The sequence below is a fragment of the Cygnus olor genome, chromosome 11 (genome assembly GCF_009769625.2).
Source record: "Cygnus olor isolate bCygOlo1 chromosome 11, bCygOlo1.pri.v2, whole genome shotgun sequence".
Classification (NCBI taxonomy): Eukaryota; Metazoa; Chordata; class Aves; order Anseriformes; family Anatidae; genus Cygnus; species Cygnus olor.
In genome coordinates this window covers 9,120,235-9,143,599 of record NC_049179.1, presented here as the reverse complement: position 1 = coordinate 9,143,599, position 23,365 = coordinate 9,120,235, and the positions used below count along the sequence as shown (strand labels likewise).

The 23,365-nt window shown below is 61.6% G+C and overlaps 4 protein-coding genes across 8 annotated transcripts; all 4 read left to right on the top strand.

Moving 5' to 3' along the window:
- Nucleotides 1-9: 9 nt before the first annotated feature.
- Nucleotides 10-4,364, top strand: STOML1 (stomatin like 1). 3 transcript variants are annotated; one of them, XM_040570596.1, is made up of 7 exons: nucleotides 10-219; nucleotides 406-512; nucleotides 615-764; nucleotides 1,212-1,367; nucleotides 2,039-2,258; nucleotides 2,899-3,111; nucleotides 3,666-4,364. In XM_040570596.1, the coding sequence occupies exons 1-7, from the start codon at nucleotides 72-74 to the stop codon at nucleotides 3,866-3,868; spliced, it is 1,197 nt and encodes a 398-aa protein (XP_040426530.1). In that variant the 5' UTR covers nucleotides 10-71; the 3' UTR covers nucleotides 3,869-4,364. The 3 variants fall into 3 exon arrangements, with proteins under 3 accessions (XP_040426530.1, XP_040426529.1, XP_040426528.1); XM_040570595.1 differs by having other exon boundaries at nucleotides 1,164-1,367; nucleotides 2,902-3,111; XM_040570594.1 differs by having other exon boundaries at nucleotides 1,164-1,367.
- A 746-nt stretch (nucleotides 4,365-5,110) lies between these two features.
- Nucleotides 5,111-13,101, top strand: LOC121076328 (protein PML-like). Of its 3 annotated transcripts, none has more exons than XM_040570559.1 (8): nucleotides 5,111-5,269; nucleotides 5,746-6,242; nucleotides 6,639-7,219; nucleotides 9,503-9,540; nucleotides 10,479-10,710; nucleotides 10,849-10,907; nucleotides 11,342-11,480; nucleotides 12,079-13,101. In XM_040570559.1, the coding sequence occupies exons 1-8, from the start codon at nucleotides 5,252-5,254 to the stop codon at nucleotides 12,840-12,842; spliced, it is 2,328 nt and encodes a 775-aa protein (XP_040426493.1). In that variant the 5' UTR covers nucleotides 5,111-5,251; the 3' UTR covers nucleotides 12,843-13,101. The 3 variants fall into 3 exon arrangements, with proteins under 3 accessions (XP_040426493.1, XP_040426492.1, XP_040426494.1); XM_040570558.1 differs by having other exon boundaries at nucleotides 10,846-10,907; XM_040570560.1 differs by having other exon boundaries at nucleotides 5,117-5,269; nucleotides 5,749-6,242; nucleotides 10,846-10,907.
- Nucleotides 13,102-14,131: 1,030 nt separating this feature from the next.
- On the top strand, nucleotides 14,132-17,908 carry LOC121076341 (zona pellucida sperm-binding protein 3-like). Its single transcript, XM_040570587.1, has 9 exons — nucleotides 14,132-14,538; nucleotides 15,498-15,616; nucleotides 15,692-15,795; nucleotides 16,035-16,212; nucleotides 16,300-16,420; nucleotides 16,625-16,716; nucleotides 16,813-16,955; nucleotides 17,091-17,180; nucleotides 17,264-17,908. The coding sequence occupies exons 1-9, from the start codon at nucleotides 14,155-14,157 to the stop codon at nucleotides 17,380-17,382; spliced, it is 1,350 nt and encodes a 449-aa protein (XP_040426521.1). The 5' UTR covers nucleotides 14,132-14,154; the 3' UTR covers nucleotides 17,383-17,908.
- Nucleotides 17,909-20,387: 2,479 nt separating this feature from the next.
- LOC121075991 (zona pellucida sperm-binding protein 3-like) lies at nucleotides 20,388-23,019 on the top strand. The gene is given in 10 exon segments (XM_040569845.1): nucleotides 20,388-20,519; nucleotides 20,521-20,901; nucleotides 21,162-21,280; nucleotides 21,357-21,460; nucleotides 21,645-21,822; nucleotides 21,892-22,012; nucleotides 22,122-22,213; nucleotides 22,478-22,614; nucleotides 22,684-22,773; nucleotides 22,851-23,019. Coding segments are annotated over 10 exon segments (1,491 nt in total). The 3' UTR covers nucleotides 22,988-23,019.
- Nucleotides 23,020-23,365: the final 346 nt, after the last annotated feature.

The window sequence follows — 23,365 nt, the reverse complement described above, 5'->3', positions numbered from 1 at the left end:
TGTTGTTTGGGGGTTTTGTTTTGTTTTCTTTTTTTCTCGCTGCCTCTCTGGCCGCGCGGCGGGGTGGCGCGATGTTCAGCCGCTCGGGGTACCAGGCTCTGCCCCTGGGGGATTTCGACCGCTTCCAGCAGTCCAGCATCGGGCTCTATGGTGCCCAGAAGGGCTTCTTCTCCTTTGGGGCCAAGCAGGACCCCCTGGGACCTGCTGGGAATGGTGCAGGTGAGCCCGGAGCTTAGAGGGGAGGGGCTGCCTTCCCGTATATTGGGGTTTCTCTGTAGGGTGTCGCTCTGGCTGGCTGCCCTCACGCTGCTGCCTCCCCTGGGGCGTGGGGAGAGGCACGGCTGGGGTGTGCTGGTGGGGAAGGGGGTGTCGGAGCAGGTGCACATCCCCTGCTGCCCCCCTCAGAGTCCTCCCAGGGCTGGCTGTCCTGGATCTGCCACGGCATCATCACCTCCCTGGTCTTCCTGCTGATGGTCATCACCTTCCCCATCTCGGGCTGGTTCGCCTTGAAGGTAAGGAGCGGGGTGGCGACCTGTCCTCTGCGGGGTGCACAACTAGTTCCTGGCACGGCCTGGGTTTGTCCTTCTGCCCTGGTCCACGTTTTCCCTTCCCAGATTGTGCCCGCCTACGAGCGAATGATCATTTTCCGCCTGGGCCGCATCCGGGCACCGCAGGGACCCGGCGTGGTCCTGCTGCTGCCCTTCATTGATCATTGGCAGCGTGTGGACCTGAGGACCAGGGCCTTCAACGTGCCCCCCTGCAAGGTGAGCTGCCCTTGAGACATCCCCGAAACACCCGGAGAGGCTGGGTTTTCACGTTGTGCTGCCCACAGCGTTCATTTTCTCCACCCTCGTGAGGGGAATCATGGGGATCCCCACCCAGGATCCCTACCCTGCCTGGGGCTGGAAAGCTCCCTTTGACCTTGCACACCTTGTTCAACGCATGTTGAACATCTCAAAGACATCAACCCCTATCCGGACGTCTCCTAATAACAGCTGGAAGCTGGCTTTGATATTCAGATTAGCCCAAACATCACCATTTGGGTTGGGTTTGTCCCTTATCACCCTCTTATTAAAGGGATCTAGAGCCGGTTCCTGGCTCTCGGGCTCTTGGGCTGGGCTATGGGGTGGGGAAGGGGAGAGATCCTGAGTCCCTGTGCCCAGCTGACCTCCAAGGACGGCGCGGTGATCTCCATGGGTGCCGACGTCCAGTTCCGCGTGTGGGACCCGGTGCTGTCCGTGCTGGTGGTGAAGGACCTCGTGGCAGCCACCCGCATGACGGCGCAGAACGCCATGACCAAGGCGCTGGGGAAGAAGAGCCTGCGGGAGATCCACGCCGAGAGGCTGCGCATCGGGGAGCAGCTGCTGGTGAGGAGAGCCCTGGCCCCGCTCGGCCCCGAGCGCGTGGGGTGGGAATGATGCGGAGAAGCCGGCGTGTCCAATTCCACCATGAAGATGTCTGGGGGAGGGCTGCAAGTGGGAAAGGATTTTGGGGAGGGAAGCAGGGTGGAAGGGCAGTGTCTGCTGCCCACCGTGGGCCAGGGCAAGACCTTTTGGGTTAAACATCTACAAAATAGGATCTAAAAGGGAGTTGGAGTAATACGGTGGTATCTCGGGGGTCTCTGGGAAGAGATGTGCTGCCTGGTGGACCACTGTGGACACAGGTCAGGCCAAGAGCTTGTGGGTTAAACATCTACAAAGGATCTAAAAGGGGGTTGGAGTGATATGGTGGCATCTTTGGGGTCTCTGGGGTGGTCTGGTGGAGCCCTGTGCCAGCCCGTGGGGACCAGGGGAGCAGACTGGGAGGGAGCCATGGAAAGAGAACCCACCAGAGCTGTCCTCATCCCAGCTCCTCGGGCCCAGGAGAGTCCCTGGAGGAGCAGGGCTGCGTGTGAGAGCGGCCAGATTGGAGGAGGTGGCCTGGTGAGCCTGGCCCACCACCCTGAGCCCAAAACCAGGGGTAGCAGAAGCACAAAGGAGCCATGAGATGCTGCGGTAGGTGGTCTCCCTGCTCCCTTCCCTTCTTCCTGGCTCTGCAGTTGGACATCAATGACATGACCAAGTCCTGGGGCCTGGAGGTGGACCGCGTGGAGCTGACCATGGAGGCTGTGCTGCAGCCCCCCCGCGAGACCCCTGCTGGACCTCCGGCCGCCACACCCCTGGTGCCCGGGCTGGAGGGCACCGCACAGCAGCTGGCTGCCCACTTCTTCGGCAGCACCCTGGCGCTGGCCGGCAGTGTGCCTGGCACCCCGGAGGCAGGTGAGGAGACTGGGAGCACCTCTTCTTTTCCCTGGGGTTGTACCCGCTGCATGCCCCGTTTTAATGAGAAGGGGCTGGGGAGAGGAGGAGAGGATCTGCGGGAGCTTGAGTTTGATGCAGGGAGCTTGGAAGGAACAGAGGGCAAGCTGGGGAAGTGACGGGGAGATTTTTTCTCCGTGTGCTTTGAGTCATGGGGTGAAGACAGGCAGGAGGTATGAGGACAGACATGTCTCTTCAGGCCCCTTCTTATTCCTAATACTGAAAAAATGTGCCCCACAGTTGCTGTTCGACTATCTGTTCCGTTTCTTTGGGTATTTAGGCTCCAGGAGGAGCAGCATGAGTAGGGAAACGAGAACCGACGGGGGTGGGAGGAGGAAGCGGCATGCTGACCCATTTTTCGGAAACCCAACGCCAATCTGTGCCCTGGGAAAAGCCTTTTGGGAACCTTTCCCAGCCGCTTGGTAACAGGGATTGAGCCACCCATTGCAGACAGAGGAGCGGGCAGTAGGAATGGGCAAAAGGCTGTTTTCCTCCTCCCGCTTAGCTGGAAAACCACTGGATAAATGGGTTTCTCTGCTCTGTGGGGACCAGCAAAGCTCGCCACCCAGAGGTGTCCCCTCTTGTGCCCCTCTGTCCCCAGCAGACAGCATGGAGACAGTGAGTGAGGTGGAGCCTGCCGGCGCTCCCCACCTCGCCGCCGGCGCCCGGAGGACGCCGAGTGCGGACGAGCTGCTGGCGGCGGTGGAGCCCGTCCTCTGCGAGGCCCTGGTGGGCCAGGTGGGAGCATCCTTCCAGGTGGACATCGCCCTGCCCAGCGGCGCCCGCAGCTCCTACTTCATCGATCTCTCCTCAGGTCACTGCTCCTCGGGGTCGTGCGGTGCATTTGGGAGGGTTTCTGGTGCCCCCGCAACCCCACTGAGCTCAGGGCGAGGGGGTTCGTGCTCCTTGGAAGTGCAAAGTGTCCTCTGGTTTGGGTTAAACACGCTGGTTTTCCTTCAGAAAGAGACCACCGGTGGAAAACCGGCAGCCAGGTCTCCTGGTGGCTGGCCAAGTGGGATGGATCAGGGGCTGGTGGCCCTTGTCTGCCACCAGCCCTGAGGAGGACACGTGTGGGCAGCACCACAGCCACGCTGTCTTTGGCACCTCATCCATCCCCCACGGGCACCACCGGTGGTTTTTCTGGTGAACACGGCCAAAGCAGGACAGGGCTGTGAGGCAGACCGCTGGAACAGGACATCAGTGGAGCAGTGCAGGAGACACTTGTCTTCAGCAAGGACTGCTGCCTCCAAATTCCCCCTGCCAGCCCCTTGTCTGCCACGTGGCCAGACTCAATCCCTGTGGAATGATGGGGAAAATGCCAGCAGGCAAGGCTGGATCCCAAATCTCCCCGCTTCTCCCCCCCTGCAGGCAGCGGGCGGGCTGGCCGCGGCGTCCCCCAGGGCAGCCCCGACGTCGTTCTGGAGCTGGCGGAGAAGGACCTGCAGGACCTGGTCCTGGGCGAGCTGCGCCCCCTGAGCGCCTACATGAGCGGGCGGCTGCAGGTGAGGGGCGACCTGCACCTTGCCCTGAAGCTGGAGGAGCTCTTCAAGGCAATGAAGCAACGCAGATAGAGCGTGGCGGCGTGCATGTGTCTTGGTCGGGGCGGAACGCAGGACCCCAACGTTTTGGGGGAGCGCCCTGGAGCCCCTGCTGCCTTCCCCAGGGAGCTGGCAGGAGGCAGGAGAAGACCCGAGCGGGGAAACTGAGGCAGCAAAAGCTTCACCTCCTCAGCTGAGCTCCGCTGCCAGCCCTTATCCATGTTTTCACCCCACGTTACTGGGCAGGAACCAGTCGGTGCCCCAGCTCGGGGACGCTGCGGCCGAGTTTTGGGCTGAGTTTGGGGGTGTTTTGGGGAACGCCCAGCCCGGAGGTGGCCGGGCCCTGTGCTAAGTGACCGCGCTAACTTGTGCTTCAACGTGCTTTTGCATGCGTGCCGTGAGGTCTGTCCACGGGGGGGGGGGGGGGGGGGGGGGAGTGCACTGTATATAGGCGTACACAGATATCTATTTATTTTGTAAGCTTCCTTTCTATCACCTCCAGATGGACAATAAAGCTGGTCTGGAGGCAGCGATGGGCTGATGAATTCTGCGGGCAGGATTTGGGCCAGTTGTGCTCCTCTGCCCGCCCTGCTGTGACCCGTTGTGCCTCAGTTTCCCCAGGGGAGATGATGCCAGTGGGGGATGCTGCATGGGGGGTGCCATGGGCTCCATCTCACCATGCAAACACCCCAAGTCCTACCAAGAGTCTCTCTGGGGATGCTCGGCTCCCCTCCAGCACCCAACATTTCGGACTCCGGGCAGCCTCAGCCAGCCCCGGAGCGTTTTGCAGGACCAGCAGGATGAGGCTGACCGGTGGCATTGAAAACCGAGACATTTCACACCAAATCACCTGATAAATCTCTTCCTCAAAGCTTGGGGCTGTGTGGCACCAAGCAGACTGGGGGGCTCCCCACCCAGCCAAAGGCTCGATTGGCCTCATTCTTCCTTCCTTGGGCTAAATTTTGGGGACTGGCGGGAAAATATCCCCTCTCTGGGGGTCATCCCCTCTTTGGAGGTCGTTCCCTGTTGGTGGTGGTCCCCTCTTTGGTGGTGTCCGCCCCCTTGGTGGCAGTCCCATAGCTGCCAGCGGCTGCTCCCGGCGCATCGCTGGAAGTTTGGTGGGATGGATGGGAAGCAGGGCGCAGCCCCCCCCAGGACAAAGAGGGCCATGGCGATGCTCTGCAGAGCTTCACGTCCCCTCCAGGCCCCCTCTCCCCCAGGAAAAGCCCCTTTGGTGCCGGAGCCCTTCCCGCCAGCCATCAGCAGAGGGCTCTGCGCTGCTGGCCTGCCCACCCCGAAGGTGGAGCCTGGTTCCAGCGCAGGAGAAATCGAAAGTGGGCAGCAGCAGCAGAAGGAGCAGAAGCAACAGAAACCAAAGGGAGGCTCGGTGGCGAGCTGGGGGTTCCTCACCCCACCATGGCCAGCCCCGACCAGGTGAGCCCCCAGGCAGCGTCAGGCTGCTGCAAGGGATGGGGAGGAAGGGAGGATGCTGGAGGCCATGGGGTGGAGAGGCTGTTGAGGAGAGGGAGGATGTCAGCCTCGGCTGGGAGGCCAGGATGGGGGACAGCCGCGCTGGGAAGGGGGCAAGAGGGGAGCTGGGATGGGGGGGAAAGAGGCTGGGGGTGCTGGGAAGTGCTGTGTCCCAGCAGGCTCTGGGATGTTTCATTGCGTGCCTCCACGGACTTGGTTTGGAGGCTGGAGGCTGGGTTTGGGGGCTGGAGGCTGGGTTTCCCGCTCCCCACCCCATCTCTCCTCCGCCCCGTGGGGTGCCAGGGTCCCCCTGTGCAAAAACATGTGGCACGGCCAGAGGGAAGCGGGAAGCACCACGCTCCTCCTTCCTCGAGCTGCGGTTTGTGAAGTTGGCAGAGTGCTCAGCGGCCTCGCCTCTTCCCTCTTCCTCCCTCCCCAAGCAGCAGCAGCAGCAGCAGGAGGAGGAGGAGGATTTCCAGTTCGTCCTCTGCGAGGGCTGCCGGCAGGAGTCGCCCAGCCTCAAGCTCCTCACCTGCCTGCACACCCTGTGCCTGGGCTGCCTGAGCGAGAACAAGCCCGTGGGGCAGTGCCCCGTGTGCCAGGCGGCCATCCCGCAGGCCAACGGCATCCCCGACGTGGACAACGTGCTCTTCGCCAGCCTGCAGGCCAGGCTCCGCGTCTACCGCAGGATCGTCGGCGGGGCCGAGCTGCTCTGTGACAACTGCAAGAAGGAGGGCGAGTACTGGTGCTCCGAGTGTGAGGAGTTCCTGTGCACCACCTGCTTCGAGGCCCACCAGCGCTACCTGAAGCGGGAGAGCCACGAGGCCAAGAGGGTGAAGGACATCAGGGCGGGGGCGCTGAAGGATTTCCTCGAGGGCGCCAAGAGGACCGGCAGCTTGTCCTGCTCCAACCCCACCCACAAGAACCAGACCCTAAGGTAGGTCTCCCAACACGCTTGGTTTCATGTCACCAAGCTCTTTGGTGGCCCTCTGTTGTCGCCAATTGGCACCGGCTCCCCGAGATGGGAGGGAGGGTGAGCTCTGGGGAATGGGGGGAAGGTTTGATGGGGAAGGTGGTGATGGGACGGGGGAGGGCAGGGGACGAGGCTGCTGTGGAGCCCAGGAGGAAGGCGGCTTGTTTGGGCAGGAGGAAAGGGTCTGGCTGGTGGTGCTGGACCAGCCTGGGCGGGGGTTAGGGGTCAGGAGTCCCCCAGACGGCTATGGGCACGATGCAGGACAAGGTTCAAACGCCCCCATGGAAAAGTTCTCGAAAAGTTCTTTCTTTGCCCCGGGCCGCGCTCTAACCACACGCTTCACCTGCGCTTGGCCCACAGCATCTACTGCAAGAAGTGTGAGAAGCCGGTGTGCTGCATCTGCGCCCTGCTGGACACGCAGCACGCCGGGCAGCACTGCGACATCGGTGCCGAGATCCAGCGGCGGCAGGAGGAGCTGGCGGCCGCCGGCCGGGAGCTGGCGCGCCAGCGGGGCGGCTTCGAGGCGTCGCGCGCGGCGCTGCAGGAGGAGGCCGCCCGGCTGGAGGCGGCGAGCGGCGAGACGCGGGAGCTGATCCGGCAGCGCGTGGAGCAGCTGGTGCGGCTGGTGCGGCGCGAGGAGGACGAGCTGCTGGGGCTGGTGGAGCGGCGGCAGGAGCAGGGCCGGCGGGAGCTGGCGGGGGAGCTGCGGCGCGTGGAGGGCGTGCTGCGGCGGATGGAGGCGGGCGAGCGGCTGGTGGAGAAGATGAGGCTGTACGCCACGGAGCAGGAGGTGATGGACATGCAGCCCTTCGTCAAGGAGGCGCTGCGGGAGCTGCAGCGGCTGCGGCCGGCGGCGGCCGGGGGCCGAGCGCAGCACGGGGACTTCGCCGAGTGCCGCGCCAGGCTGCAGGCGCTGGCCGAGCGCGTCGAGGGGCACGCAGGTGAGGACGTGCGGAGGCTGGGGGGAGGCTGGAAGCGGGGCTGAAGGTCAAAACCCTGCAGGAGCCAGAGTTTTCCCTGGGTTTCAAGTCTCCTTCTGTGACCTGACGGACTCTTGCTCTTGGGGCGTGCTGCCGTCCCCTGGATGCAATTGTAACGGGAGGGCTGGGACCGAGCCGTGCCGTGGGCTAAGGGAGGTTTGTGGCACCCGGACGCGTGGCACACGGAGCAGAGGCTGACAGGGAGGCTGGCGTGGGCAGAGGGGAGGTGGGCAGGACTGGGTCACCTCGGCACCCTCTCAGAGCTGTGCCTGCATGTGCAGGTGTCACGTCTGTCCCCGGGTCCTGCCCACCTCCATCCTGCTTGGCCTTGCTCAACGTGGGCTGCTCAGGGCAATCCGGGGCAGTGATTCCCCCTCTGTTTGCTGCCTTGGGACGGCACATCTGACCGGGAGGGTGAAAGGCTTCCAGTGACACCTGGGCTGGCCACCGGTGGGTTTTCCCAGGTGTTCCCCGAGCTTTCCAGGCAGGATGTGGTGCTTTGGGAATGGCAGAGGCCGTTGCATCCATGGTGTGTGCAGAGATGGAGCCAGGCGCGGTCAGGAGGTGTCAGCATCCCTCCTGCAAATGGGGGGAGAACAAGGGACGTTTGTGGGGTTTTCCACTCCATCCCCTTGCTGCTGTCAGGGCCGATGCCATTCAGACCTGGGCTGTGTCCTCCTTGGCAAGCCGTGGGCTTCCACAACTGAGCTCCCTAGGGCTGGAGCTTGCGGTTTCCTGGGGATAGGCTGCCTCCCGCCCTGCTCCTTGCGTCTCCCCCCATGGTAGGCAGCACTCCTCCACCTCCCCTCACCAGAGCAGCCTGGCAGCACCACCTGACGCCCCTCTCCTGCTCCCTTCAGCCCCCGTCCCCATGGCAGGTACCTCTGCTCCCCGTCGGGACGCCCCATCTGAAGATGACAGCACCCCAAGCCTCAGCCTCCTGCCTCAGCCTCCTGGGGACATGTGTCCTGGCCAGGGAGGGGACACGTCCCTCGAGCAGAGGGATGAAGAAGCGGAGGAAGGCTTGGCGTCACCTCGTGGGACCCGTGGGGACGCCGCGCCTCTCCCCAGGACCCTCCAGGCCTCCCCACAGGAAGATTTCGGCTCCTGGGCCAGGTCACACGCGCAGCAGGCCACCGAGCTCCTGCGGGTCACCTCCTGCTTGCTGCGGGCTCACTGCAGGTCCAACAAGCACCTGGCGGCCCTGTCCCGGGGCGTGAGGTCCATGTCCCGCTCCCTGGGTGCCCTCGCCTCCACCGTGGGGACAATGCTGCAGCCGTGCTGCAGCCCCCGGCCGTGCCCACCCCCCCGCAGGACCCCCAAAACCTGGACTGGCCGATGCTCCCTTCTGACCTGCTGGAGCTGTTCCCCTCCAGCGCCCTGCAGGGGGATGAGACCACCCCAGGTCCCGCAGCATCTCCCCCTGCCTCTGAGCCCCCTGCCAGCCCCCCGAGGTCTGCGTCCCCCAAGGAGCGCCCTCTTAGGGGCAAGCGTGGCTGGAAGCCCACCAGCAGCCCCAGGAAGAGGAGGAAGAAGTGACAAGAAGTGACATGCCTGTTGTGTCACCGTCATGATGCTCAGCACCGGCACTCTGAGCAAGGAGGGGTGCAAGGAGCCTCGTTTGCAAGAGGGAGATGCTCGGTTTGCAAACCACAATGCTTGCGCCAGGCTGCGGCTGCTCGGAAGCCCCACTACGTGTCCCGCCAGGGACCAAGCTCTCCGTCTCTCTTTGCTGTGCCAATAAAGTCCTCCTGGGCTGAACTTTTGTCTCTTGCTGGCGTCGCAGCCTGGAGGGGCCCTCCTGAGACCGGGTGCTTGGGGCTACCCAAACCATGCCCCGCTTCTCCACCAGGGGTTTGAACAGGACCATGGCAGCCTTCTGCCAAAGCCACAGGAGCCCTGGGGACACCAGGCTGGGGTCGGCAGGGTGGCATGCCCCAAGCTGCCAAATCGTGTTAACTTCTCACTGCATGATGCTACTAACAGTCGTTTTCCCTTCCCAGCATGTGCAGGCACCTCCACAAGCTGCAAACCCAGAGGGGAAAGTGTTTAATGCCAGGGTGGGCAGCAGGGCGAGCAGGCAATGCTCCAACCCAGCCTGCAGCCTCGCTGCTTGAACTTGGCCTCTGTAGCATCTCCTGGTGGGGCTTGGGGTTACCCACAGCTCCAGCGTCCCCGTGGCCACCTGCACCTTCTGCACCTCCAGCCCTGCTCGCTCTCAACACGCTGTTTTTATTCTTTCAGAAGCTGCCCCTGCTCCAGCCACGGAAAACTCCCACCAGGTGAGGCTTTCTGCTCGTGTTGTGCCGGGATTTCATCTGGGGCTACCTTTGCTTGAGCATTTGCCTGCTGCTTTCCCACTGTCCCTACCTGTCTTGCTTTGAAAGGAGAGCTGGGCTGCAGAGCCACCCTGGTGCGAGCTCTCTGATGGTTTCCAGTCCCACCCCCGGACTGGGACTGGTCTAGCATCACCACGCACAGCCCAGAGGAGTCCTGCCCTGGGGATTTGGGGTGGGACTTGGGCAGGGGAGCGTGGTGCCAGTATGGGGACGTGGTGCTGGGCACAGGGCAGCAGAACCTGTCTGGGCAAGATGAATGTTTGCTTTGGGCAGGGACACACACGGGGCTGGGAACCAGCTGGAGGATGGCACCATCAGCCATAAATTGCCTCTGAGGCACCAACGGCCATGAATTACACTTCCAGGAAGAAGTTCCTTCCCTGTGCCATGCTAGCTCTCCAGCTCATGCCCCTTGCCACCACTGCATGCTCTCCATATTCCCAAAATAGGAATCCTCTGCTCTGCCTCATCTCGCCCCCTCCGCAAGCCCTTCCAAAGCCCAGGACCTCCCTCCCCATACACACACATCTCCAAGCACCAATCTGCCACCCTCCCACCTCCTACTCATTGCTCCCACCTCTGTCCCTTGCCCCGTGTCCTCTTTTGGTCCCCACGTGGAGCCATCACAGTCCTAGGCTGGTATAATGGGCAGATGTTTGCTCACCCAAGCAAGGTGCGTGGTGGGACCTGCACTCACACAACATCTCACCTGCCTTGGGGTCATTACCTTGAGGTCATTACCTTGGGTTCAAACGAGTGGCCAGAGGTGGCAAGGCTTGAGGATCTTCAGTCCTTCCCTCAGACCTCTGCATTGGCCAAGGACCAAAATGTCCATCCTGAGCATGTAGGGATGATCACCGGGCTCTGCTTTGCCTACGTAGGCCCCCTCTACCTCCACCCCTGCCAAGAGGAAGAAGGACAAGAACACTAACACGCTGCCGTCGCCAGTGAAGGTGATGAAGGTTGAAGAGGACGACAATGAATGGAACGTGCTGGTGGGGCCACAGAGGCCAAGCTGTGAGGAGCAGCCTGGGACCAGCTTTTTGGCACCCGCCATGGACGACGGCCTGCTGGAAGGCGTGCTGGATAGCAACGATGGGCTCTGCAACATGGGTAAGCGGTGTGCCTGAGGCTCTTCGTGTCCTGAGCAATGAAGCCACGGGTGGAATTTTCCACCGTGGTGTATTTTTTGTCTGTGGCTTGAGGGGGTGTCTGTTCGAACTCATGGGCACGTCTTTCCTACCCCGGCAGATAGCAATAATCACAGCTTGGAGAGCGCTGAAGAGGACAGCGTGGATGAAGAGTCCAAGGTGAGTGCAGCTTTCCGTGCTCAGCCATGCGTTGCTCGCTAAGCCATGGAGACTGCACCACTTGGTGCTTCTAGACCCCCAGGGCCATCCCAAAATCCCCTGGCAAGGAACTCTTCACTCCCGAGCACCGAAATACCTCTGTCAAAACCCTTCAGCTCTTTGGTAGCCCCAACTTTTCTGCCACCTTTGAGCAGAAAGCCAGTTAGGAAGAGTTCAGGCGGGCCACCCCCTATGGACACATCATGTTGGTCTGGGGTGCTGGAGGAGGCAAGTCTTCATGACCAGCTGGAGGGGCTTCTTACACCCCGAGGGCTCCGGCAGGCAGTTTGAATACATTTCTGGGCTTTAGTAACCTCCAGGACAAGTCAGCACCCAGAGCTGCAACCCCAGTTCTCCTTGAGACATTTGGTAAGAGCTAATTTTTGCTCCTCCAGGACTCCAGCCTACTGGATGGTCTCAGTAACATCCTCGATGACCGCACCAGCGAACAGTACCTGGGCTTCCCCATCCGCCTCCAGAACACAATGGACACGAGACAAGGGTCCCTGGTCTTCTTTGACGTTAAGATTTTGAGTAAGATCCTAACTGGGGACGCCTTCTGCAGCGAGTGTGCCATGTCGAAGATGGTTTTAATCCCCGCTGCTGGCAGTATCTCTGTGGTTTTTTTTGGGTGGGGGGAAGTTTAGGCATTTCCACCCTGGCCTTTGGGGTTACCCACAGGTTACCATAGGAGAGAGGACAATCTCTCCAGCCCCTAACAGGCCTTGCTGTTGTGTTTTGAGACAGTTGGAGGGCTGGGAGAAGCACGAAACCCCTAGGGCCATGGGGAGACTCCTCTGAGATGGCTAAGCCCTGTGCTGTTGCATCTTCCACTTGAAAATGTGGGTCCCCTGCTTCTTCCCATGGGCCAGTCTCTTTTGGGCAAGGTGGATTTTACTTCCCAAGCCCCTCTCCTTAGTCCACCCTCCAAGACCTGTAGGAGCCCTCACGTTCGTGGTGTGAGGCTGATCCAGAAGCTGAGGGTGGAGGTGGACAAAAGGATGGATCACTCATCCCCCCGCTGCTGTCGAGGCTGTTAGAGCAACTCAATCTGTTTTATTTCCCTACCGAGTAAGACTAATTCTGCTTTTCCTTCATTTCTCCTCACTCTCTTCCCTCGGGTCTTCTCCAGAAAACGAGATCATCCAGATGGCAGTGGTCGACAGGGAGCAGATATTGCCAGTCCTCATCCAGCCAGTGAAATGTTTGCCCAGCCTGATGGCCAAAAACAGCGTCTGCGAGGTCGGCATGAGGAATCTACTTAGCCACCTCCACGCCATCCACAGGCCCATCCTGGGTGGGTTTGGGCTCTGCTCGCTGCCACTTCCCACCCTCCTGGAGGCTCTGACGGTTCTGGGCAAGAGCGAGGAGTTCAGCTCTGCCGTGTACGGCTTCCTGGACATCCTGCCCCTGATAAAGGAGGAGGTCCCTGAGAGGGACAACTACAGGCTGAAGAACTTGGCCAGCAGTTACCTGTGGCGGGACCTCAGTGACCACAGCGCCATGGAGAACGCCAGGGCTGTGAAGGACCTGTGTGAGGTGCTGGATGTCGACCTGGTGAAGAAACCCAGGCTGATCCTCAGCCATGCCAGCCTGGGGTGCTTGGCCTCCCTCCAGCCCCTGCTGGAGCAGAAGCTCCTCACCAAGGCGTCAGCCCAAAGGTTGGCCATGTGCAACGTCGGCCTCTGCGAGCTGTGGTCCTGCCACCGGCACGACCCCAGGAAGGGTCTCCAGAAGCTGCGTGGTCTGGTCAACGCTCACCGGCACGGCTCCGAAAAGAAAGTCTGCAACCTGAGCAAGGTCAAGGTCTACTTCCAGCGCCAGCAGGATGAAAGCCGTGAGACCCCGGCGGACAGCGATGTGCCGAAAGACGTAAAAAACAAGGAAAACTACTGAAAGTTGGCGGTGCCCTGCGGTCCGACAACCCGGCTCATGCTCAGCGAGCCCTGCAGGCTCACGTCCCTGGTTTTACCTCCGATGTTTCCTTGCCTGGTGGCTCTGGTCCTGGCCCCGATCCTGACATCTTGCCATGCCCTCACGTCCCCTCTGGGTTCACCAGACTGTCGGGGGAGCTTTCCAAACGCTTTCTTGGGGACGGGTGCTGCTGCCCAGAGCATCTGGCTGCAGATGAAATAAATCATTTCTCTATTTTGAAGTGTGTCACAAATGCTTTGCCTCCGCTCCCCGATCCCTCAACGCCCCCCGGCGAGCACCGAGGGTCCCCTGGGGCCAGGAGCAAAGCCCCGAGCTGCCCCCAGCGCCCCGCTGCGCAGAGCCACCCTCGTCCTCCTCCTCGATTTATGGCCTCCAGCACGAGGACCTGGCCTCCTCCCTCTCAGGGGCGCCTCATTTCTAATAAAAGCGTTATGATTCCTAATAATGATTATTCTACTCGGTGTTTTGGTACCGCTCATCCCAGCACCGGTCCTGCCCGGGAAGTGGGATGGGTCTGTTCAGGGAGGGGTTAAACAAGCATTTTCCTCCCTTTTGCTAAAATCCCGGAGGGAATGCGGCTTGGAGGGAGGATGCCACCGTGTGGAGGCTCGTCCTGCAGCAGCACGGACGTGGTTTGGGCTGGGAGGTGGGCTATGGGCTTCACGATCCCCCCGGATCCTGGAGGCTGTCCAATGTCCCAAGACTCCCAGAGCTTTTTGGGACATGCCTGTCCCCAGGAAATGCAGGAGTTTTTTCTTTTCCTTTTATTATTCCACCTGATTCGAGATAAAATGTCCTCTTCTCCTTCCTGGCCCCAAATCACCTTTTCTTGGGTAAAGAGCCAGCCGTGAATCCCTCGTGCCCTGGAGACCCCCAATTGCCCTTGACACGAGCAGCTCCACAAGGATCATTGCAGGGCTGAAAGAGCCGGGACAGGGACAAGTTTGGGGACCTGAAGAGAGGGCAGATGACACCTCCTTCTCACCCCAGAGTCCCCCACGGCACAAGGACCCCATTCTCTGGAGGTGGGACTCATCTCTTGGTAGGGCTGGTTATCACCAGACAAGGCATACAAACCTCCAGCTGGCTAAGATCCAACACCTCTTCTTTGGCAAGGGACCCAGCAGCTCGTTAGCTAATTAGCACCCACCGGGATGGGCTCCCCAGGGATCCAGCTGCTCTCACCTGCTGCCAATCGCCCTTGACAGGAGACGAGGGCCACAAAAGCCCCCGTGGCAGCTGATGCTTCTTGTGCTGGGTTCTGGTGGGCAGGATGAGGCCTGGGAGCAGCTTGGGGTTTGCTCTTTTATGCTGGCTGCTGGGGGAGGCAGCTGCTTACAACCCCTGGGGCTTCCTGAGAGGGGAGGCAGAGCTATGGGGGGTTCCTGCTGTGGGACAGTCCCCTAACTTCTCCCCATGGGCCTGGGTGGACATCTCCCAGCTCCAGGCTGCCGCCCCCCTGCACCCCGTGGCTGTGCAGTGCCAGGAGGCACAGGTGGTGCTCACGGTGCACCGGGACCTCTTCGGCACTGGGCGCCTGGTCCGGGCTGGGGACCTGACCCTGGGCACGGCCAGCTGCCCGGCCACAGCCCAAAATGCTGCTGAGAACGTGGTGACCTTCGTGGCTGGGCTGCATGAGTGTGGCAGTACCCTCAGGGTAAGGATGGGGATTGGATCTTCTATCGGGGTGCTGCATGCAGGGCAGGGATGCTGAGCATTTGGGCATCCTCCTAAGGGCTTCAGGCTGGCTTTTCTCCTCCATCTCACAGCGTTGAAGCCAGCCCTAGAAAGGCAGCAGCTGTCAGCCCTGTAAGTGCCTGCTGATAAAACCTGGTGGTTTTGTGAGCTAAGGGCAGGCTCCCTGCTGCTGCGATGCTCCGCTGCTTGCCAGTGGGCTAGAGCTGATGTAATGCTTGGTGAAGCATGTCCTGCTTTGGTAGAGTGGTGTGGTTGGGCTTTAAAAGCTTAAAAGCCTTTCCCAGGAGCTGGAAATCTCATTCTGGTTTTAGGTGTGGCAGAAGCCATGCTGTCTGGGCTGGGGGCCAGCTGTGGTGGTGCATCAGCAGGGAAGGGCACAGACCAGGCAGAGGTTGGGTTTCTCCTGACAGATCTCCAAATCCTCCTGTGCATGCTGTGGTCACCTCCTCCAGGGTGGTGGCAACATAGCCCAGGAGCCCCAGCAGCTGGTGCTGAGCTTAGGAGACCTCTGTGTGCTGCCAACTGGTGCTAGAGCGTGGCATGATGCTGCCCCAAAGGAAATTACCTTTGGTCTCTCTCCTCTGGAGAGGCTTGGGGCCACCAGGGTGAGAAGCCAGCAGATACCTTCACTAAATCCACTTGAGCAAAGCCCCCTGGGGGACAGACCCTCCTTCTGGGAACATGGAAATGAGGGGGAAAACAAAATACCTTAAGCACATCTACATCCAGCTGTGCTGCTGGCCAGATGGTGCTGGGACAGGCAGGAGGATCCCTGTGGCAGCATGGGTGCTGCACAGCTGCTGGCGGCCGGAGGAAACCTCTCAGCACTGAGGAGCCAGGCTTCAATGTGCTGCTCCACTCAAGTAGCTGAAGGAAAAGGGCTCTTAATGGTGGATAATGCATCTCGTCTTTCCCCAGGTGACCCCTGATGCTCTAATCTACAGCACAACCTTAAATTACAGCCCAGTCCATGCAGGCAACCCCGTCATCATCCGCACCAGCCCCGCTGTGGTTCCCATCGAGTGCCACTACCCCAGGTGAGTTGATGTGGATGAATACCTCCCAAACCCTGCTGCCGCGGAGCCTTCTAACCAGGGCATCCCTCTCCCCAGGAGAACCAACGTGAGCAGCAGTGCCATCAAGCCCACCTGGGCACCTTTCCGCTCCACCGTGGCCTCAGAGCAGAAGCTGCTCTTCTCCTTGCGCCTGATGAGCGGTGGGTTTGCGGCCAGGGTCTCCTCAGGCAGGGTCCTTTGGAGTGGCCGGGCTTCCACTAGGTGGCACAGTTGGTGCTGGTTTTGCCCCGGGGCACGCTGGTGGCACATGGATGTTGTGCTTTTGGAGCCACCAGGCTTTGGCGCGATGAGGGTGGCCACCAGGGCTCCCTTGGGTGGGAGAGGAGAAGCACCAGGAGCCCCCCAGCTCCCCGTTCACAAGAGCCTGCTCTGCTTCCAGATGACTGGAGTGCCGAGAGAGCCTCGGCCGTGTTTCAGCTGGGAGAGATCCTGCACTTCCAAGCCGGGGTCGATGCGGAGAACCACGCGCCCCTGCGGCTCTTTGTGGACAGCTGTGTGGCCACCCCGGCCCCGGAGAGGGGCTCCTCTCCCCAGTACGCCTTCATCGACTTCAGCGGGTACGAGCTGGTTGTGCATTGGGTAGGGACGCCTTTCCTCTTGGATTTCAGCAAGGAGAAACCCGCTGGCCTTGCCTTTTTGCCTAGGTGCCTGGTGGATGGGCAGCTGGATGATGCCACCTCAGGTTTCATATCCCCGAGGCCGCGGCCGGACGTGCTCCAGTTCGCAGTGGATGCGTTCAAGTTTGCAGCAGACTCCAGCAGCCTGGTAAATCCTCCCCAAAGGGAACCCCCCCCATCTGGCAGGGCACAGCTTGTCCCAAAACCACTTTCCCGAGGCAAATACCTCTCAGCGGGGTCACCCTGTGTTGTCACTTCTGGATTGTGGCCCAGGGCTCCCCTGGGGTGGTGGTGCTCCTTTTGGGGACTCCTTTAACAGTGCTGACTCCTTTTGCTCTGCTTTCCGCCCCAGATCTACATCACCTGCCACCTGAAGGCCTCCCTGGCCAACCGTGCTCCCGATGCCCTGAACAAGGCTTGCTCCTTTGACAAAGCCAGCAGCCTGTGAGTACCTGGGGGGCTCGGGGCCTCTCCTTGGGACCCCAAAGCGTGTGAGGTGTCCCTGATAAAGGGCGGGCTGGTCACCAGGCTCTCTTGTAGCTGGACGCCCGTGGAAGGCCCCCGGGATGTGTGCTCCTGCTGCGAGGGCCGGCGCTGCCCCTTGGGGGGGCTCTCCAGGAGGCTCCAGGCTCCCTCCCGCTGGCAAGGAGGACGCTCCCGCAGGGACCTCTCCTCCCAGCCCGGTAGGTTTATGGGGTTTTGCATCCCTCCTGGGCTCTGGCACTGCTGGGAGGGCTCGCTCTGAGCTGGGTGGCTGGAGCTTGGGGGAGCTAAACATCCAGAGGAGCTCACCGGAGCCCTGGTGTCCTCCCTTCCAGATCCCGTGGTGGAAGAAGAAGATGTCATGCTTGGCCCCCTGCTCATCCACAGCTGGCAGCATCCCAGCAGGGGCAGGATGCCCTCAGGAGGTAGGGTGAGGGCAGGGATGTAGGGCAGGCCATGGCAGGTCCCAGCTCTGCCCCTATAACGCCTCCCTGCTTCTCCTCCCCAGCTGCAGGAGGTCGCCTGGGGCTGGTCCTGGGGCTGGCTGCGGTTTTTGGCTTGGTCGTCCTGATCCTGGCTGCTCTGGGAGCTCTGACTGCCTGCTGCCAGCCCAGCAATCCTGTCTGAGATGTTGTCAGCTTTTATGGCCTGTCTAATAAAGAGAAGTAAACCTGAAAGGCTGGGGGACTTCCTGGGATGGGGGCAGAGAAGAACGTTGGAGCCTGAGCTAAGCAAATCCCCGTGTTCACCCGTAAAATCCCTGTTTCAGCCCATTAGCTGGGCTGCTTTGCCTCTCTCAGCCCATCTGGGTTTTGTTTTCCTGCCCTCAGCAGGGCTTTGTGGAGCCTTAGGGACTTAGGGACCCTCCAGAGCACCCAGCAGGGAATTGGTGAGAAAACTCATCATGTACACTGCCCTTCTTCATAGAAGTTCATAGAAGCAGGGGGTTTTAGCCTTAAAAATGCTCCTGTGGCACATTGGTAATTCCTCACTCATACTGAAATTAAGCTAAAGCCAGGCAGAGCTGAGGGCTCAGTAAAATTTGGTGTGTGTGGGAGATGAGTTAAGAAACCTGGGGGGTTTGGGTGATTTTCTTTGTGTCCTGTGCTAGAACTGAAGTGCCCTGTGCGCAAGCTGGCCTCCTGGAAAAAGCAAATCTAGAAAAGCAAACCCGGCAGGGAGGAGGTAACGACCACGAGCCTGAGCTTGGGAAGCAGGCTGGGTTCTTCCAGCCCTGCTCCTGCTGCAGGTGAGGAGAAAGGGCTCTGAGGATCCCTAAACTGAAGGCTCTTCTGGCACAAGGAGCTCCAGCGGGGCCGAGGGCAGCTCTCCTCCTGCCTGGAGCTGCTGCCTGGGGAGAACTCGAGCCTTGCTGGGCAAGGAAGGGAGCCCAGCGCCAGGGCGGGTGGGGTCAGGCTCTTCCTGGGATGGGGGGAGGCAGGAATTCCAGTCCCTGCCCCAAGGACTGTTTGCACACACAAATATGTAACAAGCCTTGGGGGAAAAGTGTAAACAGTCCTTGGGGCAGGGATTGGAATCTCTGCCCCTGCTCGCCCCCAGAAAGGGGCTTTGGGGCGGGCTGCAGCCACGTTGGCTTGGAATGTGGTCCTCCCTCTGCTGCCCTGAATGGGCAGGATGCTCTAGAAGGTTTTTTCTTTTTTTTTTTTTTTTTTTTTTCCCCAAATACCTTTTCAATATACTAGCTTGGTGGCACCAAGTCCCATAGAGATGTTTGCCAGAACAAAGCAGGGGGCACAGAGATGTGGCAGGAGCTGGGGCTTGCTCACAGCATGGGATCTGGGGGGCTCCGAAGGCTGGCAGCATCCATCTGCCTCCAACAAGGAAGAAAAATTTTGGCCAAATCAGCTCTATAAAGAGATCTGGGATGGGGAAATGCTCTCTGGCTTGCACCCATGAGCAGTTGTCCCCCTTAACAGCTCCTGTCCCCTCCTGAGCCCCCTCCCCAGCTGCCTTTTGACTTAAAGTTCCGTGTTATAAGTAAAAATGAGATGTGCTTGCAAGTTTCCTTTGTACAATGGGGGAAAAACGCTGCTGTGGGGTTGCCCTGGGACTTTCTGGTCTCTGCCTCCCCCAGCTCTGTGCTCGCCCCCTTTCCTGGACGTGGGGGTACGTGGCCAGCATCATCTTCTGCTTGGAACAGATGGGAGAGAGGGGCACAGGGACAAGTGGTGAGGGCTCAGCTGGGAGCAGAAATTCCCTTTTCCAGAGCCAAACACCTCCTGTCTCAGAGCCTTTTCACCCTGGATAGCTGCAGCTGTGCAGGCAGCACTCCACTTCCCCCCCCCCCCCCCCAAGGGGCTGTTCCCCAGGGGGATCCAGCCCTGGGATCGAGCCCTGGCACCCCCAGACCCCCGACCTCCCCAGCCAAGGACCCGGCTGTGCTGCTGCCCTCGTGCTGAGGCTCCCTCGGCGGGGCCGCCCGCTTATTTACTGATTCAGCATCGCCCGCTGCCCTTATCTTTCGTCAGCGCGAGCGCATTTGCCAAATATTCTGCCAGAGACAGAGGCTCCCTGCTGGAATCCCTGGCATTTCTACGCAAGCAGCAGTCTCAAGGTATTTTAAACACAGAGGAGAAGCCCTGGCTGGCTTCATGGGGAAAGGAGCCAGCAGGAAAGGCAGAAGGTTTAGGACTTTGGCAGGATGATATGGGTGCATCATGCAGCTTTTGGGGAATGTTGCAGCAGGTACAAGCCATCCCCAGCTCCAAAATCAGTGGGGTTTCTGCTAGGAGCGTGCTGGCTGACACCTGGCCCAAAACCTTGTTTCCATTTCCTTTAAATTTCCCAGCAAATGGTCAAGCTGCTCCCGTTCAGACATCCACATCGTCCTGCTGCCCCTTGCGTGAGGCTGGCTGGGGACATCCCGAAAGGTGCAGAAGGGTTTGGGGTGTGGAACAGAACATCCTGCTGTGCCCTGGCAGGACTGGGGGAAAGGAGATAGGGACGCTCAAAAGAAGGGACTGAAGGTGTGTGGGGTTTAGTTTTAATCAGCCATCCCTCCCCCTGAGAGCTGTCGAGTGCCAGCCCCGGGTATTTCCCTGCTCCAGAGCTGGGCGCTGGGAAGGGAGCGAGGGGTGGAGCGCCTCGCCTTGCTCCGTGCATACCCGTCCCGTTTCCTTGCCGGCAGCAAAACAAACACGGCCCGAGGAGAGGCGATAACACGGGGCCACATCTCACGGCCCGGCCCTGCCCTAACCTCGTGGCCGGCAGCACCGAGGCCGAAACGGGGATTAACGGGTGCTGGCTGAGCACTGCCACGCTCATGCCGCTGGTGAGGGAGCTCCAGCAGCTGCTGCTTGAGCATCCCGTGGGGGGGCTGCGAAAAGCCCCTGCGTGGGCTGGGGGCTCTGGGAACAGCAGCGTCCGAGCGGGAAGAGCAGCATCCCAGGGGGCTGGCGGCGCCGGGCAGGGCTGCTCCTCCAGGAGGGGGCGGCGAGAAGCTGCCGGGTCTGCCCCCCCCCAACCTCCCCCTGCTCCTGTCACCTCCCCGGGGGCCTTGAAAAGCCCCTTATCGCCCGGCGCGTAACCTAAACAAGCCACTTTGTACCCGTCTCCCCGTCTCCGGCTTCTGCTGAGTTTTCTAAACAATTCCCCCAAAGAGGCTGACGAGGATGTTTTCTCTCGCCTTGGGCAGCCCGGGACGGGGGGCCCGGCACCCCGGAAATGACTCTGCCTCCCCGTCCCCCCCGGACGGACGGCTCCGGGGGCTCGGGGATATAAAGCATCGCGGCACAGCCCTGGTTCCCTGAGCTGGGCGTGCTGGAAGCAGGCGGGATGCAACGCGGCGGCAGCTTGGCGCTGGGGCTCCTCTGCTGGCTGGTGGCCGAGGTGGCCTCCTACACACCCTGGGACTTCTCCTGGGGGGCGCGGGGGGACCCCTCCGCCTGGTCCTGGGGGGCCGAGTCCCACTCGCGGGCCGTGCCCGGCTCGCAGCCCGTGACGGTGCAGTGCCAGGAGGCGCAGTTGGTGGTGACGGTGCACAGGGACCTCTTCGGCACCGGGCGCCTCATCAACGTGGCTGACCTGACGCTGGGCCCGGCAGCATGCAAGCACTCCTCGCTCAACGCTGCCCACAACACCGTCACCTTCGCCGCCGGCCTCCACGAGTGCGGCAGCGTCGTGCAGGTGAGACTCGCTCCCACCCCCTGCCCTGGATGAGTGGCAAGGGCGAGGGGGTGGCGCTCCCAAAAAGGAGTTCTTTTCACCCAAAGCCGCTTTGTGCTTCCATCTGGACAACCCCCGATGGCGCAAAGTCCCCAGCTCAGCGTTTTACCCTTTTATTTTTGTTTTCTGGTGGGAAAAGGATGGTTCTGGGGCACGTGGGGGGGGGTGGTGGGGAGGTCTTGGGGGTCTCGCTGCCAGCTTTGCAGCCTTTCCCTGCCCAGGTGACGCCGGACGCCCTCATCTACCGCACACTCATCAACTACGACCCCAGCCCCGCCAGCAACCCCGTCATCATCCGCACCAACCCCGCCGTCATCCCCATCGAGTGCCACTACCCCAGGTAAGGGCTCCGCGTCCTCGCCGCCCCCCTGAGTCCCCCCGGTCTGTGGCTGTGTCCTGACACCGTCCCTTGCCAGGAGGGAGAACGTGAGCAGCAACGCCATCCGGCCCACCTGGGCTCCCTTCAGCTCCACCTTGTCAGCCGAGGAGAGGCTGGTGTTCTCCCTGCGCCTCATGAACGGTAGGTAGGATGTGCCAGAGGGTATTCACCACCCAGTACAGCAAAGCCCTGGTCCTAGTTGCCCAACTGGGGCAGCCAACATGCCCAAATCCAGCACAGGTGCTGCTGCTCCCTGGGGCGTCACCTCCGCGGTCCCATCTCTTGCCCCCGGGGACGCCCTGATTGTCACCGCTCTGCCTTGCAGAGGACTGGAGCGCGGAGAGACCCTTCACCGGCTTCCAGCTGGGTGACATCCTCAACATCCAGGCGGAGGTCAGCACCGAGAGCCACGTGCCCCTGCGGCTCTTCGTGGACAGCTGCGTGGCCGCCCTGAGCCCCGACGGCGACTCCTCGCCCCACTACACCATCATCGACTTCAACGGGTGAGCCCCGGGTGAGCGCTGTGCTTCGGGGTCCCTTTGGGACGCTGACACCCCCCGTCCTGTGTCTAGGTGCCTGGTGGACGGGAGGCTGGATGACACCAGCTCTGCCTTCATAACCCCCCGGCCGCAGGAGGACATGCTGCGGTTCAGGATCGATGTGTTCAGGTTCGCGGGGGACACCAGGAACCTGGTAAGGCTGCGTGCATCTGTCCCCAAAGCCCGGCCTGAGCCTGGCTGTGTCCTCGTGGGCACTGTGGCCCCAGAGAGAGGTGCCCAGCTCTTCCCCTGCCTCCCCCTAGATCTACATCACCTGCCACCTGAAGGTGACGCCGGCAGACCAAGCCCCAGACCCCCAGAATAAGGCTTGCTCCTTCAATAAAGCCAGAAACACGTGAGTAGCTGTGGCACAGACCCCAGGGCGTTTTTATGGACCCAAACGGGGTGAGCATCCAAGCACAGGACACCAATCCTCTGTGGGTTTGGGTGGGATGGATGAGGAGGCACCAGGTGCTAGCACATCAAACCCAAGCTCCACCACCGTGGTGGCCCTGGGTTTGGGAATGCTCCAGGGGTTCCTCTGGGCACAAAACCTCCAGAGAGGGGTGGGTGCTGGGGGTCCCCACCTGCCAGTAACAGTGCTCCTGCCCTGCTCCAGCTGGGTGCCGGTGGAAGGCACCCGGGACATCTGCAGCTGCTGTGAGACGGGCAATTGTGAGCCCCCCGCACTCTCCCGGAGGCTCAACCCCCTGGAGCGATGGCCCGGCCGCCGCTTCCGTCGGGATGCACCTGAGGGTAAGGTCCTGGTGCGGGTGGGGACGTGTGGGACGGGGTGAGCCTAGCTCATGGTTCCATCCTGCCCAGGGAAAGAGATTGAAGCTGACGTGGTCATCGGCCCCGTGCTGCTCTCGGCGGACCCAGGAGCCATTGGAGAGCAGCGGGAGGGAGGGGACGGTAAGCGCCAACCAGCCAGGGCCGCCCCACAGTTCTGCCCCGGTGCCGTGCTCTGACGACTTGCTTGCATTTTGCAGGTGCAGCGGTGACGGCGCCCGGCGCAGGGACGGGGCTGGTGTGCGTGGCCGTGGCCGTGGCCGCGGCGCTGGCTGCGGTCGCCGTGGCCGTGGGCATCGCGCGGAGGGGCTGTGCCCGCGGTTCTGCCGGGGCGTGAGCGCGGGGCGAGCCCTCAATAAAGCCTGCAAAGGACGAGCTGTGCCCCTGCTGCTCCCTGCGCCGCCGCTCCGGGGCTGCCGCCGTCCTCGGGGCTGGGAGCGGCACCGGGAGCGGTGGCCCCGGGGTGGCCCCGGCCGGGTCCCGGGGGGCGCCGCAGCTGCGCGGGGCGCGGGGGGCTCCGGCCGGTGGGGGCGGGGCTGGGCCTTGGCCCCGCCCCTCGGCTCCCGGCCCCGCCCCCTCGGCTCCCGCCCTTCCCTCGCCGCGTTCCCGCCGCGCCCGACCTCCCGCCCTCAGTCCCCACTCAGGTCCGACCCTCGTTCCTTTCCCCCTCCCCTTCCTCCGCAGCCCCGTGGGCGGGGCAGAACGGGGAGCGCTG

Bases quoted from the DNA above. Each gene is read 5' to 3' on its own strand.
- STOML1 (XM_040570594.1), top strand. From the start codon at position 72: ATGTTCAGCCGCTCGGGGTACCAGGCTCTGCCCCTGGGGGATTTCGAC. The intron at 765-1,163 runs GTGAGCTGCCCT...CCCTGTGCCCAG, and splicing joins TCAACGTGCCCCCCTGCAAG to CTGACCTCCAAGGACGGCGC. The intron at 1,368-2,038 runs GTGAGGAGAGCC...CTGGCTCTGCAG, and splicing joins GCATCGGGGAGCAGCTGCTG to TTGGACATCAATGACATGAC.
- LOC121076328 (XM_040570558.1), top strand. The intron at 9,541-10,478 runs GTGAGGCTTTCT...TTGCCTACGTAG, and splicing joins CCACGGAAAACTCCCACCAG to GCCCCCTCTACCTCCACCCC. The intron at 11,481-12,078 runs GTAAGATCCTAA...GGTCTTCTCCAG, and splicing joins CTTTGACGTTAAGATTTTGA to AAAACGAGATCATCCAGATG.
- LOC121076341 (XM_040570587.1), top strand. From the start codon at position 14,155: ATGAGGCCTGGGAGCAGCTTGGGGTTTGCTCTTTTATGCTGGCTGCTG. The intron at 15,617-15,691 runs GTGAGTTGATGT...CCCTCTCCCCAG, and splicing joins ATCGAGTGCCACTACCCCAG to GAGAACCAACGTGAGCAGCA. The intron at 15,796-16,034 runs GTGGGTTTGCGG...CTCTGCTTCCAG, and splicing joins CTCCTTGCGCCTGATGAGCG to ATGACTGGAGTGCCGAGAGA.